Source organism: Stegodyphus dumicola, chromosome 3, assembly GCF_044657685.1.
Source record: "Stegodyphus dumicola isolate Sdum_Otavi_A_Nest chromosome 3, ASM4465768v1".
NCBI lineage: Eukaryota > Metazoa > Arthropoda > Arachnida > Araneae > Eresidae > Stegodyphus > Stegodyphus dumicola.
Genome location: NC_140770.1, coordinates 106,214,678 through 106,232,120, shown reverse-complemented (window position 1 = coordinate 106,232,120; position 17,443 = coordinate 106,214,678). Strand labels below are relative to the sequence as shown.

General features: G+C 33.0%; 1 protein-coding gene across 3 annotated transcripts in view; it reads left to right on the top strand.

Annotated features, from left to right (window-relative positions):
* The window catches only part of LOC118201244 (general transcription factor 3C polypeptide 4-like), a 102,272-nt gene extending 85,319 nt beyond the window's left edge, over window positions 1–16,953 (top strand). For all 3 annotated transcript variants that reach the window (XM_085813117.1, XM_085813116.1, XM_085813118.1), the window contains 2 exons: window positions 13,959–14,022; window positions 16,416–16,953. In XM_085813117.1, the coding sequence (XP_085669243.1) occupies window positions 13,959–14,022; window positions 16,416–16,850 (499 nt within the window). In that variant the 3' untranslated portion in view covers window positions 16,851–16,953. The remainder of the gene's footprint in view (window positions 1–13,958; window positions 14,023–16,415) is intronic.
* The last annotated feature ends 490 nt before the right edge of the window (window positions 16,954–17,443 follow it).

Below are 17,443 nucleotides of genomic sequence, written 5' to 3'. Positions count from 1 at the left end.
CAGTCATTCCACACCGTTTAGAGTTGAATGACAGCTAGTTTTATAACTGAACCATTTTTCTCTGAAAAGCAGTCGACAGCTGGAGCACTGTGATTGCAGCTCACTTAGAATCAATGTTAAAATGTTTTGTGATATATGAACTGCAGTAACGTGGCATTTTAGATACTATGGTTTTTATGTAGGGATGGGCCCCACCTCACATGTTTCGCACAGTTACTTAGGCAACATTTCACGAATGAACATCTTATAGGCCGACACTTCCCCTCTTCCCACCAGGCCTCAATTTCTGTGACTTTTAGCCGTGGGGTTATCTCAAAAGTAGTGTTTATGGTGATAATCTAAACAATTTGGCTGAAATAAAAACTGTGATACACTGACATGTCTGTAACATTCCTCCTGATATGCGAAGAGCTGCTGTTAAGAATGCAGTAACAGGATTTAACTTGCTTTTGGAAAATGCTGGAAGCTACATTGATCAAGCTTTGTAACACGTTTCGGAAACTATTAAACACATTTTAAACAGATGTTTCCATGTCTTATTTTATTTAACAATATTGTATACAGCGCCATTTTCCCCCTGGTAGTGAGTTTTTGAAATCTTTTTTTTTTTTTTTTCACGCGGAAAATAAATTCCCATAACCTCCTTTACATGATTCTCAAGTTTGATAACATTTGGTCCGGTAGTTTTCCTTTTATGACCATTTCAAATTGGAACTTTAATTATAACCACCATGTAAATTAAACTTTAAAAGTTTGACAGTTTGGTTCAAGTCCCAGCTTTAAAAATATATATATAAATATAATCTTTTATATTAATCCTCGTAGAAAGAATGTTTTAAGAAGCTAACTTTTCTCTCGCGTTATAGATTGTATAAAAAAACATGATCTTTAATATGATTTAGATTGTTTCAGCCGATATAAGAATTGGGTCACTCGGTGGTACAGAATAAACCCTGCTGGACTGTTTTATTTTTTTGTCATTTAGCAAAAATCTTTTATTTAAAATATTTATCCTTTGGACTTCACTTTAAACTTTATTTATAGTTAAAATGACTAGAAAATGAAAAGCTGTCTTCAGCTGAAACACAATTCATGTAATTGATGTTTTAAAAAATTGACAAGAATGCAAAATTTATCGAAGTCTAGCAATAAAAAAGTCTTAATTTTCTTGTGTGAGCACTGAAAATAACTGTAGAAGGAAAGAAGAAAATTAGGGAGAAAAGTAAGCAAAAATCTGCAAGGAAATTTGGTTGTCAGGCATACCAAGATGTTTCAAAAAGTTGGATGCTTTTGAAGATACTTTCAGGATACTTCAAAAAATTTAGGTGTTCAAAGAGAAAACACTTGGACGTGTACACCAGCAAATACCATCAATTGAGCTTGTGTTAACAGAAAAGACAAAAACGATATCATTGCAGATTAAAGTGAAGAGCGACTGGTTTTAGACTATATGGTTGTATAAATTTAAATTACGTTATAGAACATCATATCGTATCATAAATGGGGAATCCCATAATTTTCTCAGTCGAATTATTTGAAGATTCAGAAGTTTATCCAGTGATGTATGTGTATGTCACCTAAAGATGTTTTTTTTTCCTCCTGATGAAACAGCGGCCGAGTGGTAAAGTCGTGAACACTGGTAGTTCGGTCCGAGGTTCGAATCCCGCGAACAGGCTGGCTGCATGGGCGTTTTTGTGGTTTTCCCTATGTGTAACGTGTATGCGAGCCAGTTTCCCTTACAAAGTCCTCCACGAAGGCATCCCTTCCCTTAGGCAGATAGCCCTAGTGTGCTTTGTCATAATTAAATAAACCAAAACCTCTTAATGAAACCAGTCTTTCCTTTCATCTCATACATTCAAAATGTTTAACTACTCTCCAATGTCTAAATTCAACAATATTTCTCTTTTCCCACTACAAGAAGCATAAAAAATCTCCATCTGCAGGATCAGTTACAATTTGTAGGAAAGCCTTTTCTGTAATGCATAAGTTATAAAATTAGTTAAAACTATTGGAATTAAATCTATTAAATTTGGTCCAGCTTCCAGACACTCATGCTAAGAAGATCCATTTCCATCTTTAATGCATCAAATACTGCCCTAATTTTTGTGGTGTTACATTCTTTAAAAACAAATCATTATGGTAATTAATCAGCACTTTCATTAACATTCATTCTGGAACAATTTCAGCTATTTCCATTTTCTACTGATCTTTAATATTACAATCGTCATATTTTTTAAACGTATTTAGTTTCCTCAATCTCTTTGATGTATTATGAAGTTTTTTTCAGCAGCATTATAGTTAGTATCATCCTAAAAAATGTAACGACTTCTTCCCGTGCAATTCTCTTAATAAGATCTGAAATGCTTAGGGTTTCTAACTTCCAGAATTTCAATGTTCTGGCAGAGCATGTCATTTAAATAAGCAAACTGGAAAAACAGAAGTTGGGTCGTAGCTACTACCTTAAAGAATCCACCCTAAAGTGGTATGCCATTAAGTTCTTTTCAACAGAAACCACATCCAGGTTTCTGTTGAAACTGTTCGTACGGTCCTTAAGAGTCCTTAAATTTTTTGAAATCGATTTTTGGTCCTTAGAAGTCCTTAATTTGGGCCAAAATCAGTAGAAGGTCCTTAATTTTAATCATCTGAAATTTCTCCCTGTTTTTATGACTACCATTTTGAGTGTGAATTAGCATTTTGGAGGAATATTTTTGGCAATTCACTGACGTATATGGTTATCTTTTGAATGGGTTCATGGGTTATAATTTGTTTCTATTTCTAATATAAATGATGGGATACTCGAGTTTCTAAGCAAGAAGTGAAACATAAGCATTTCGAAATTCATTTTTTCTAATAAAGAGCTCTTAAACAACTTTTAGCTTTTGGGGTTGTGAATTCTTTTATTAAATGGTTCTAAATTTGACAACTTCTTTTTTTTTTTTTTTTTTTTTATTGAAAATTTTAAATCCTTGTGCACCACATAGTATTACACAAGGCTTACAGAGGTAAGTAAAAAAAAAAAAAAACAAATACAACAACACAACACAAAATAAAATAAACTTACAAATTCACAGATGATACGTAAGAGATAAATTTACAGAAAAAAGAGAAAGCCATTTTATGTTGAACAAAAACATGAAGAGGGGGAGGAAATGAAATATTCACAGAGTTTAACTTAGAAATGAGTTCCTTTCGTCCTTCCTTGAGCTTTGAACAATAGAACAACAAATGTTCGACATTTTGCACTCCCCCGAAACTGCATGAACACAAGTCTGTACTAGATAATCTAAATCTCTTCAGATATGAATTGAATTTACCATGTCCAGTTAGAAATTGAGTAACTTCAAAATTGCAGAAAAAGTGTTTATTATTCAGTCTGTGAGGAATGGAAGGAAAATATAGTTTAGTCAAAGAGGCAGTAGTAGAATTCCTGTATAGTTCATTCCACTCGAGTATTGTATCATTCCTACTTTTGTTCTTGTAAAATGACTTAGGAAGTATCATTGGAGTAATTACTTGAAGATGTGTAGCTTGTTTTGCCAACCAATCAGCCCGTTCATTTCCTAGATTGCCAGTGTGGCCACGTACATGAGAAAAGATAACATCAACACCTTTATTCTTAAGGTCTTTAAGAAGAGCATGGGAAGTCACAATTAATTTATTATATGAGAAGATATTCCTAAGAGAAAATAAGGATGAAAGAGAATCAGTGCGAATAAGAAATTTAGCACTTAGCGAACAGTTGTTAGATATCCACTTAATTGACTCACTAATGCACAGTAATTCAGCTTGGAAAACACTGCATTCATTGGGAATTCTAAAGAGTTTGTATTCCAGTTCAGAACCATTATGGAAAACGACATAAGCTAATCCAACTCGATTATTAATTTTACTGCCATCTGTATAACACACAACAGGGAAATTATCATCAACAGAATTGTCATAAATGATAGTTTGAATTGGCAAACGATTGGCAGGATGAGGAAGATCTTCAAACAACACCTTGGCATCGAACATAAATTTGCTGATGGTATCTTTAAACTTTTTGTCATTCAAAACATGAAGGTCAATCGGAGGAAATCCTGAAATTGCGAAACAGGCTTCATAGCTAATTGTTCTGTAGCCACGCACAACTCTTAGTAAAATTCTTCTTTGAATTCTGCGAAGTATACGGGAATTAATCTTCTTTTCTAAAGCTGTTCCCCACACTCTAGAAGCATAGCAAATAAAGGGGACAATACCCTGCTTATAAATCATATCAATAACATTAACTTTTAAACCAAAAGTATTGCAAGAGACACGATTAAGTCCTCTAAGTATATTTTCACACTTATTGGATAAATACATAATATGATTTTTCCAACAAAACTTATGATCAAGAATAACGCCTAAATATTTAATTTCATTCACCGTTTCGAGTAAGGTATTATCCAAGTACAGTTGTTGGTTTGTATAGCTGACATGCTTTCTTTTAATTATCATAATTTTAGATTTATTAGGATTGAATTCCAATTTCTGTTCTCTGGACCAATTGGAAATGATAGTAAGGGTGTTTTGAGCCGTATTAAAGAGAGTAACGGGACACTTCTCTTGAAAGCAAATTAGTAGATCATCAGCAAAAGCAATTGTTTTACAACTCGGACAATGTGAGAGTCTATTGAGTAGATCATTCATAATTAAATTCCACAATAAAGGTCCGGAAACCGAGCCTTGAGGGCAACCTCTTTCCAAAATGCGGGAGGAAGAAACGTGGCCAAGGGAGAGCAATGCAGATCTGTCATGCAGAAAATCTTTAATAAGGTGGTAAATATTACACGGAATACCAGCTTTCCTTAAAAAAACAAGTATCCCAGGACACCAGGCGTGGTCGAAAGCACCTTTAATATCAAGAAACACTAAAACTGTGTGTAAATTTCTCTTCTTACCTTCGTCCACTATGTCTTTTAAGTACAAAAGAGCCTCTTCACAACTCTTATGAGGGGTAAGACCAAACTGTGCTTTATTTAGCAGTTTTTTATTATGCAAGAACCAGGTAATTCTATTAACAAACAGCTTTTCTAGGCATTTTCCTAAACTGGGAAGAAGACTAATGCATCTCAAGTTATCTAAATGCGGGATACGAGGACCACTATTCTTAGGGATTAAAACGACATTCGCTGTTTTCCAGCAACGAGGAAATGAACCAAGCCTCAGACAAGTATTGAAGATTTTGGAGAATAAATTTGGAAACATTCTATGAACTTGCTTCAAAATTTCGTTTGAAATAGAATCAAGACCAGGAGCTTTATTGCATTTAAGTTTTTCTATAACACTATTAATTTCTGACATAGTAAATGGAGGATCTGGATTAGCAACATAATTTAACGAAGCTTCAGCCCTAATCATTCTATGAAACGAATTATCCGTGCTAAAATGGTCCGTGGGAAAGCTTCTGTTAAGAACCTCATTAACAGTTTCTTCAAGCGACTTCGTACAATTACCAGATGGGAGATAAATTCCACTGACTTCAATTCCTTTCATAAAATTTTTCTTTATACCATTCGTATATATTTTTTTCCAAACATTCCTTTCATTTATACTCATTAGGAATTCTCTCCAAGACTTAAGCTTTGCATCCTGGAGCTTTAAACTGTAACTATGCCTTAAGTGAAGATATTTTTGTTTATATAACTCTCTAAGAGTAGGGTTACGATTTCGTTGAAACCTACGTCTAGCAGCGTTAACCTGTTTTCTCATAAAATCGATTTTAGTAGTCCACCAAGGTACCTTATGAACCCGTGACTTTTTTAGAGGCATGGAAGCCTTAGATGCGTTATAGAGAATCGAGACAAAATTTTCTAGTCGAGAGTTTAATGCATGCTTATCCGTACAGCACTCAATAAACTGCGAAAACTCATCAATCGACTGCTTACATGTATTGTAAAAAATATTCCAGTTAGCTTTCTTTACACTGAAGACAGTCTTGCTGTTTTTTATGTCATAGAAAGTGTTATTAGAAGCTACAGAAAGTTCAAACTCAATCGCACAGTGATCAGAAAGGGATTCATAGTCTGGTTGACACCAACACAAAATATCTGCAAGAAGATCAGATCCCACAACCGTAATGTCAATATAGCTTGAACCTTGAGTACTACAGAAAGTAGGACCACAGTCTTCGTTTAGAACAAACAAATTATTCATACTTAAAAATTCACAAAGTTTAACCCCTCGAGAATCTGAAACTGGACTATGCCAAATTTCAGATTTGCTGTTGGCATCCATAGCCCAAATCAATCTATTACAATTTTTTGAAGCTAATGCTACATTAATTTTATGCAGATCCAAGTCGATATTTCTATTAGGTTCAAAATAATAGGAAAAAAAGATAAAATCTTGAGTATTGAGAGTAACATGAATAAACACCATATTATAATCAAGATTATTAATATCAAGCAGAGTAGACAGCTTTTGATTTCGTACAATAATAGCAGCTTTAATGGTATCACTATTAGCATCAAAGTAAACCCGGTAAGAGGAAGGCAAGTTGGGAAGAGAGCATTTATAAGAGTGAGGCTCCTGAACAAGAGCGATATCAATGTTAGAATTTTCCATATTTAAAACAAGCTGCTGAGTAGCCATTTTCGAACGATGAAGATTAAGTTGAATAATTTTAAGAACAGAAAAGGGAAAGTTAGCCATAATTAATTTGAGAAATTATTCTGTTCTTCATAAAAATGTGAGAAGGACAATTTTCCGAGAAAGGCTTATGCTTGACATCAACTTTCTTGCCAACATCCTTGATTTTGCTATTATAACGAATGCAATTTACACAAGCTTGGGATTCTTGAGTTTGGCAGTGCTCACTTTTATGTTCTTTTGCACATTTAAAGCAAGCAACAGAATTTCTGCAGTTAGCTCCTTTGTGATTATAGCCAAGGCATTTAAAGCATCTATTTATTATGATAAACTCCTCTACTTTACAAGCCGACCACTCAAAATGCAAATACCCCAAAGGTAGGCATTTTCTGTATAGCTCGGGTTTCATTTCGACAACGATATGCTTTGAGTTTTGGAATTTTTTAAGAGTAAAACAGAATTTCATGTCATTAATACATTCATTACCATAAAAAATGTCAGGATTTTGATCAAAGAAAACAGTTAATACATCTTTATCATCAATTTCATTTGGCACATTTTTAATAAGTAGAGCAGGATTTTTCTGTCTTGGAAGAGAAGAAATTAGTTCAGGTTTGTTGTTGATTTCATCTTTTAGTTTATCACGATCAGTTGAGGAAGAGCATTGCACTAAAATTCTGTTATTCGAAATCGTCCTAATATTTTTTATACCTAATTTCTTTTCTGTCGGATTAATTTTTTCCTTCAAAAGTTTTTTAACATCAAGGGATGTAAAGTTTTCCAATCCAGCAGCTGCCGAAACAAGCAAATTACAATCATTTGACTGTTTGTTTACATTTTCTCCCCTAGATGGCGATACCACCTCAGCATAAGAAGGTCTCATAACAGAGGTCTTCAAACTTGCCACACAAGCTTCGCGATAATTAGCAGATTGTAATCTTTCAAAATTTTTAATTATAAGAGATTTTAACTCACCCAAAGCCGTCCTAGCATGTTCACGCAGCTCACCGTTCATATTACATTTAGATGCAAGTGCTGTGTTGATAGTATCATAATGTTTTTCAAGAGACGTGTAAAACGCGTCAAGCTCTTTATCCGCCATCTTGAACTTCCAAATTTGACAACTTGTCAACATTTTGGCAATTTTAAAATCAGTTTGTATAGAAAATTTTTAATTCTGAAATCTGAGAATTTTTCGGTGATTTTTTTTAAAACATCATAGCATTGATAAATTTCATTAAAATAATGGTAATATATTAGAATTATATTTAAAAAATAACATTAAAATAAAACATTTTTATTTTTCGCTGTCATATTATAAAGTTTCATTTTGGCAACTTATTATACAATATTTTAAATCTGAAAAATAAACAAGGTATATAGCTATAAAGCATAACTTACAAAACAGCTCTTAGTAAAAGCAAAATTAGCTATGTAATTAATTAAAATGTCTTCTTTTTAATTTTTTCATAGTAAGCGTTTTTCCCATGTAATTGTCTCAGATTACATCATCCAACACCCATCAAGTAACCATCAACACCATCAAGTAAAACTTATTCTTTGCATCTATTGAGACTTATATATAAAACAACTTATCACCTCTGGTGCTTTAATGGCTTAAAGTATATTAACTGGGTTACAACCTCTGGAACTCTACACAAAGCTATGACATTAACTGCATTAAGCAGAGCTTGACTAACTTTCAACACTTGCCAACCGTGCCTACATCAGGCCTTTCAGGTTTGTTCCAATCAGCAGGTCTCTCTATAGACAAGCATCAGAGGGACAGCATTCAGTCTTTTGTTATGAAACATGCGGATTATGATCTCACTTCTCATATTAATCTATGCCGTTTGACATAAAATCTCCCTACTATTTGCTAAACCTCTAGACTGACACACACACACACACACCAAAAAAAAAAAAAAAAAAAAAGCATAAAGCTAACTATTTGTAAAACGTAAATGTCTCTTATCATCTTTTAAATATATCCAACTATTAAACTATTATAAGTGTAAAATATTTAATGCTACTTGATAAACTGCATGAATTTTATTTTATTCTCAAACTTATTAATAATTATGTTAGTTAATTCATGTTTAGTAATAATGCATATTACTTAGGGATCTATTTTATTTTTAGGATGGTATCACAAAAGTTAAATTCAGGCATAGAATAATATTTTTAATTGAATTTATTCAGTTCCCATTTGCTCATAGGTCCTTAATTTTTTTATTAATGGTCCTTAAAAGTACTTAATTTCTGTGCGCAGAAATGTGTACGAACTCTGCACATTAGGTGTTCCAATTAACCTAATAATATACCTGGATATCTCCCAAATATTGGTTATCTTTTAAATAATCATTTATTTGTATGCCTTAAATTTGATAAACCTTTTCATTTCTAAATTTTGGTACATTAGTAAAAATTTGATCAGCTCTAATGACATCAAATTCAAAAGCAATTTGAGGATCAATACATAATAGCTTAACTTTGTATACATTATGTGTCAAAAACAGAATTCTCTTACCACCAAATAATGCTTGCTATAAAGTTTTGCCCTGCGGCATCAAATTACATTTTTATTTTGCACTTGAATTCATATTATAACTTCTCTAAGAGCCTGAATCACATAATACTCTCCAGATATGTTTTATTATGAACAACAACATGTACATTGAGATTTTTCTTAGTATGAAACTGATTACTTGGCTGAAATTGAGAAAGTTTTAATTACTTCTGATTCATTTTCATTCTTTGATGTTTTATGGTTTACTTAGTTTTTAATTTTGGAACACATTATGGAGTAATGCTGACCTTTACAAATATGCATTTTATAAAAACTCAATATTTTGAGATCAGATGACTTGCTCTTAAACATTTAAAACAGGCATCTCTCTTCAGTATTTTATTATATTCATCAGTTGAAGAATCAGCAACTGCAGTACAGTCTTGTGAATCAAGTTTTTCTGTTGCAAAAAGTGCAAACTCTTTCTTTAATTTGAGAATTCTAAACAGAATAGAACTAAGAATTCTAGAATTCTTAGTTCTATTCTGTGTTGAAACTAAGGCAGCTGCTGCAGGAATATCTTTATATCTGTTGTTAATTTTCAAATTACATTTTGTTTCATCATTAAAAGAATGTTTTCTAAGTTTGAATCTTTCCTCACTTTCTACCATAAGTCTTAAAAAGTTAAGTAATTCTCTCATGCAGTCTGAATGATTTTATGCATAAATATTCTTAGAAATATGATACTCATCCTAAATTTTAAATATCATTTCTGGAAGTGCCAATTTCACTAAGGGGAATGTGTACTTGTGAATTCATACTTAAGGAGACTAATACTCTCAATTGGGCTTCTAAACCAAGGGTCAGCAATCTTGTAGCTGTGATTTGCCAAACAAATTTACCAATATGATTCAGGATGCCGCACACTAGGAAATATTTCAAAAACAATTTGATTCCCAGGGCAGTGCATGCAGAGTTGGGGAATAGAAGTCAATAATACAGATTTAGAGTTCCGTTATATATTAACTATGCATCATTTAAATATATTTATTAATAACATAAAATTACACAATGTAAAACATAAGTATTCCTTCAATGTAGTTAAATAAAAAAATTAAAATTATACGTATTGTGCATTATGTATCTTTTAAACATATTTATGAAAATAAACAACATAAAATATAAGTATTTCTTCAGTATAATTAAATAAAAAATAAAAAATTTTAATGTGAACCTTGTCTCTGCACTATTGTTCTTAATATGGCGATATCAGTGGTATCATTTGTTATTTTCAATTTGACACGTGATTCAGAATGTTCTGTAGTTAAACAATAACTTTGTGGACTCAAAATATTTTTCATATGAGAAAAGATTTGTTCACATAGATATGTAAAACCAAAAGCAGAAAGCAGAGCACATGCAGTTTTCTTCAAACAATTAAATATCTCTGGCAATTTAAAATAGCTGTCAATTTATCGTTATTCCCCCCTTTTTTTTAATTCCATTAATTTTGTTTTCCATAATTCTGAAAATGTTAGTTCAGCATGTTGCATTTGAAAATTATTAACTTCCATCCACTCAAAAATTGACAAATTGGACAGATCTGTTAAGTCTGATTTGATTAGGAAGGAAAATATAGGCATGCAAGCTTCAAAGTCTTTGCATCTTTTGGAAAATTTCTCCTTAAGTGCTTCAACATAGGTTCAAAGTTCATCTTTGTCTATAGTTAATGTAGACTGGTTATCATAAATTAAGAAAAAATCACGATTACTGAAAAAGTTACGTGTAGAATTTAATTAAACTTACCCACAATATACAACACGTAGTAAGGTATCAAATAACATAAAAAGAAATTACCTACAAATATGGTCGTATAGAAATTAGCACTGTATAAAATGAACAAATCGAAGGTGTCAGTTTGCTATAGGAAAAGTATCTTCAATATGGAATATGATCGCCTCTAGAAGTAATACAGCACATACAGCGATGTGTGATGCTTTCAATTATGAGTTCTATCAGTTCCATAGGAAGTGAGAGCCATTGCTCTTGCAAAGCAGTTGCAAGCACGACAAGGGTCTGAGGAGGCGGATTGAGAGCAGCTAGACGTCTCCCTAAAGCATCTCAAACGTGCTCGATAGGATTCAAGTCTGGGGATCCAGCTGGCTACTCCATGCACATAATTGTTTCTTGTTGAAGATAATCATCTACGATGCGAGCCCTGTGTGGTCTTGCGTTGTTGTCCTGTAACAGGAAAGCATCACCTATTGCCCCGGCATATGGGTGCACATAAACATCAAGGATGTCATCTCTATAAATCTGATTATTCACGTTCCCCTTGGAAAGACATGGAGGTCTGTGCGTCCACCCAAAGAGATGCCACTCCAAGCACAGACACTGCCATTTCCGTATGCATCTCTTTCACGGATGTTTGACAGATGGTGATGGGTTCTAGGTTCTCTCCATATCAAATAACGCCTACTATCGCTTTCTAGACTAAACCTGGACTCATCCGTAAAGAGAACCGCTCTCCATTGATCAGGCATCCAGTGGACATGTCGTGCCCACTGAAAACGGTCCCTCCTATGGCGTGACGTGAGCAGAACACAAATGGCTGGTCGCCTCGCATATACACCACCTTCGTGAAGCCTTCTATGCACAGTTGACGTTGACACAAACCTTCCGGTGGCTGCAGCAAGGGAGGATCTAAGAAGAGTCGGAGTAGCGGTTCTACGATGTTCTATTCCTGCGTGCAGATAATGTCAAATGTCGGTCATCGGCGCTTGTTGTAGCAGTTGGCCGTCCTTGGCTGAACCTCCTAGATGCCGAATCTGTGGTTTGAAATTGCCTCCAAAGTCTATGAACCACAGAAGGACTCACATTTAGCCATCTGGCCACTTCTGTTTGACTTTGTTCTGCCTCTAGTCTCCCAATGGCTCTCCATTGCAGTTCTGCAGGCAAATGATGCCTGGAGGTCATTGTTATGAATTGGCTATCTCAGATTTCTGATGTCGCTGTCACAGTGAAATATGTGGGCTTGCTCTCAAACATGGACTTTTAAGCTCCTCGCAGATGATGTATTCCGAAAGTAGCGCCACTAATTTGCATATTGCAGTTTTACTCAGCTACTCCTACTTGGCAACATATTCAAATTTTACATGGTTTGGCTTATTTTTGAGGGAGTTATCGCTATTTTTGTGATTTTTCCTTAATTTATGATAACTTTAACATTTGGGAGGTATTTGTAGGTACTAGTATTAATAACACAGGAAAATATATTTAACTTTGTTTCAAATCCAGTCTTTCCAGTATTAAAAAAGTTCAAGGATTGTTTAAGCCTCTTTTTTTTTTTTTTTTTTTCCCCAATCCTAAATTTAGTTCATTGAGATGTTAAGTTATATTAATCAGAAACATTTGCATAACCGTTCTTTATGGTTCAGTTTGAGGAAATGTTCTTCCTTCTCAGTAAGAAAAACTTTCATGCATGATACAAGTTCCATGCATGAAGCATAGAAAATCTCCATGCATGATACAAGCTTACTGTACTGAAGAAGAATGAGACACTGTTAAATTAACTATTTTGACAACAGTGTTCATTACAGAAATTAAGCACTGCAATAAAATTCTGGCAACTAAACTTTCCTGAGATTTATTATGCAATGGAAGTTCAATATTTTATATCCAATATGCTTTTCAAGAAGTTTGACAAATCCTCTTTCCTTGCTAACCATTGCAGGGGTACCATCAGTAGTTACACAAAATATTTTATTTATAAATAATTTTCAAATGAAGAAAGACTGTCCTGTCCCTTAATTATCCCAGGTAGGGGAATCAAGCGGCATAATTCTTCACAAACTCGATCTTTATCACAATATTGTGCAATTACTGCAAAGCACGCAACATCATTCACATCAGTACTTTCATCAAGAGCAACGCTAAATGGAACAGTTTCGTCTGATCCAGAATCTGCTTTTTGCTACATTTTCTGCCATTTGAGTTATTCATCTTTCAGTAGTTTGAGAAAAGCCAGTATTTCTTGAATTTGGGATAATTATATATTTGGTAAATCGCTGGACAATATTTTAGCACTTTACACAAATGAGAAACTTAAAACATTTTCACATTTATGTAAAGACTGAACTTGTCCTCTAATTTTTTAAAGTTTAAAAGGATACTCATCTCTTAATTAGTTAGTCTTTAATTTTGGCTTCTGTTACATTTTCTTTGATATATCTTGTCATTCATAGACTTGAGATTTTCAAATTCTACAGTAAAAGCTTTAAAAACATACCAAAATTTCATTTCGATCTTTAATTTCACTATTTGACTGATCAGTAAGTATATTATATTTTCAGATAAAAGCCAATCTTAATGTGCATTTCAAATAAAAAAATGAAACTAAAACCATAGTTGAAATTAAGAATTACTTTTATTTAGAAGTCTGTTTGGGCACCGAAATGGCCTTAAAGTAATAAAATTCCATTTCGCTGCTTTTAAATATTATGGTAGACTAAAAAGAAAATATGAAACTTAGCTAGAACAAACTCATGTCTTTATCTAGCATTTTGAGCTCAATTGCTCGAATATTCCAAGTAAACAGTATTTTCATTGCCATTCAAAATTTACCATAAACTTAACACAGTAGTATTCATTTTTAATAGAACCATATCCAAATGTGAGTTTATTTAGAAAGTTAAAAATATTCTACAATGTACTTTAATTATTTGCATTTTTTTATATTTCTGTATTATATGTGTTATTGATGAATCCATAAATCTCTTTTATTGTAAATTGCCTGTTACTACAAAATAATTAACATTATAAATAACTATCTATGTAGGTTTCTTCTTTGTGCATATACATCTGGATTAGCAACTGCTGCTCCTAAAGATAAAGGAAATTTGGTGAGTAAATTTAATACTTCATTTACTTTATGAAAAGTTATATATATATTAAAAAAAAAAAAGAAATATCTAGGTTTAAATTGTAAATTTTTAAGAAGCTAAAATGCCAAGAATCAAGTTAGGAAATAGAAGTATTGTGTGAAACTTCTGTTCAGCTTTCAACTAATGAATAATTTTGTAATGGTAATGTGTAACGATCATGCCTAGTTCCATCTGTGTGAAACTCTTAATTATTGTAAATAAGCTTAAAATATTTGAGTTAATTTGTCTTTAATATGAGACTGGTGTTTATTGATGTTTGATGCTAGTGTTAGTGATGTGTGCCTGGTTTTAGAGCCATGAAGAGTGATGTTGTCAAGTCCAATTTCATGCAGTCAGGGATATCCAGTACTGGAGATAGAAATAGTGAGCAGCTTTCAATTCTTGAAAAAGGCATGTTTACTTTTGCTAAAACCATTTGAATGGTGCTTAAAATCCATTTTGGAAAAGGTAATCAAATTCTATGAGCATGTTTGCAGAATAGCATAACAGTAGTCCAATAATGTCCAACAAACAGAAATCCAGAGGTTGGCAGATGGTTTTGCTGCTAGGCTACTTTTTATGATGTAAGGTTGTGAAAGTGAGATAAGAGGTCAAAATAAAACCTTTTAGTGCAAAACAGTCTATGGTATACTAATGAGTATCTGGGCTAATGCTGGATAATCCAAATTACCAGTTTTAATACATATTATATGTGTTTATTATTTTTTTAATCCCTTTGTCTTTGAGAATGTTTTAAACATTTGTCGAATTTCACTATGTATTTTTCAAAGTGCTGTTTTATTGTTATATTTGAATCCCTTGTGGTCGGATAAAGTCCAGTAGAGTTTCAGGAGAAGTCATTGCTGTCTCGGGACTAATGTAATTGTCAGTATCATCTTAGCATATATTTTCAGTTTCACTACTTGCCTCTTCTCTTGTGTCATTTGAAACAATATCCGACTCGAGTACCGAAAGACCGGCTCAGTTGAATTGCCATTGAACCATTCCACAATATATTGCCCAGTCGTCATTTTCAATTTTTTGGCATTCAACTTCAGTTATTGCCTCAATTCTTCACAATGAGATAAATCTCCGAATTCTATAGGAGGAAGTCTTTTTCATGGCTGATATTGTGCATGTTTTTTTATACACTCTTGCTCATACCGTTGAGTGTGGGTGCATGAGCATTGCTACACAATAATAATCTGCAAACCATATAGTCTAAGCCCAGGTAATTAAGAGTACACTGCATGTAAATATAGGAATACTTCTATCTGTAAAATTCTGGAGCAATCATTGTAAAATAAACATAATTGGATAGAGTGCTTTTAATACTGTAGATGATTCGAGGAGCAAATCTGCAATATTATTATCCACTGTAACATTACACCAGAGGAGGAGATAAGACCTAGACTTAGTTGCCCTTACACGAGTTACACTCCAACTCCATATTTGATCTAGAAAAATATTATGTAGGGATTACACAGCCCGAGATAGACTAGACAATGCCTTTTAAGCCTGAATGGATAAACAAAGAAATGGTGGTTCTAGTCTTGCAGAAGCAGCTGATCTCTCCCATGATGCCCACTCCGAACATATATGTATGTTACAAGTGACCAGCTCGGGAAGGGGGAATTGGGCTTGATTAGTCATACAAGCAGGACAGCCACTCGTGCATTGCCGCCCCTCTATTACATTGAGGGAAGATGCAAGGAGGGGGTTATCCACTGTATTTAAACTTTTGTGGAAAAAGAAATTCAGGAGCATATTACTGTTTGCATGCCATAGTTAAAATAATGCTGATTTCTGTGTTTATATGACTGACAGACTTCCAGGCTAGTAGCTCTCCCATATAGTTTCTAAACACATAATTATTTTTTTAATCTTAACAATAATCTTGTACTTTTATATTTAAATATAAAGATACATAAATATACATTTTATAATATTTAGATTGCATAGGATGCTGTGCAGTCAAAATGTTCCAACTCTGCAATAACATATTAATTTGTGCTGAGTTATTGTCTTTCAAAACTAGGCAAAATTTAATATTTATTAGACATGCAGAGAAATGCTATAGACATTTGGAGAAAGTCTGACTCAAGCTTAGGAGCAGATTTGCTTTTTAAAATTTCTCTTAAATCAGTGTTTTTTATATAACAAAATCTCCACAACCATTTTAGCAGTTCAAATAAATGGCATTGCAATGCTAATATTGTTGAGTTGGATTTGAAATGCCAGTTAAAGAAAGTGCTTACAATTTTTATTTTATATAATTTTTCGCAATAAATTTTGCAGTTCAAGTTATGTTACAATTATTACAGCTGTTATAAATGATTCAAGTTCTTACCAATCTTTATATATCTTTTCAGGAACTTAAATTGTATACTGTAGAAGCTATTATAATGAGAAATTACATTTCCAAAGTCTTTGTAAGTTGCCAAGACAAAATAGATTTATTGACTCCAGCTCAAGGTCAGTCTCTTCTGTTGATGGCTGATTATCTTTTCAAAGAATTTCAGATGCCAGTGGAGAGCTTATATTCTGCTCTGGGATGTGAAACACCTGTGGATGCAGAATCTTTACCAGCTAGAGAAATATGTCGTATTTGTAAAAGTGAAGTAAAGCTGGACAATATAAAAGTAGGTCAGTGTGCAAAAAATCATATGTTTGCTAGATGTTGCCAATCTTTATTACTTTGCGATATCATTCCTTATTTTCAGTGTGCATCTTGTAAGAGTGTAGCTTTACAGGATGTATGGAGTTTTGGTTTAGCTTGCACTTACTGCGGCATGCCTATGACTTGAGATACCACAGTAATTATTTATATCATAGTGTATATATCATTCATAATTAATTATATTGTTACTCATTTATTGTATATAATGCATTAAAATGTTTGAAACACAACCTGTTATTTTTTAAAAAGTAAAATAGCAATCAAGTTGATTAGTTAAAAAGGGCAAAGTTTAAGAGGTGTATTTACAATAAAAGCATTTCATTGAAGGCCAAGAGAAGTTTTCTTTTTGATTTAGATGAAGAATTCAAAGATCGTATCTAGAATTATTTTTATGCCTTCAAAATAGTACTAATAATAATGACATTAGTTCTGAAGTTGAATTTTAGATAATTAAATCAGAAAACCAGCACAAGGATCTATGCTGAAAAGTAGAATCTATAATCAGAATGCAGAAATTATGGTAAATAAAGCTGAATTGTCTAAAAAAGGGATCAAGAATTCCATTATAAAAGAAATGCTACATTATGATATGATGAAGTATGGTTTGAAAAACAAAATAACTGCAGTCATAAGTTGCAATACAGGAAATACTAGGAAAGAGAAAAAATTAAATGGGGGTAGAGGTGATACATACCCATTACTAACAGTAAAAATGCTTCT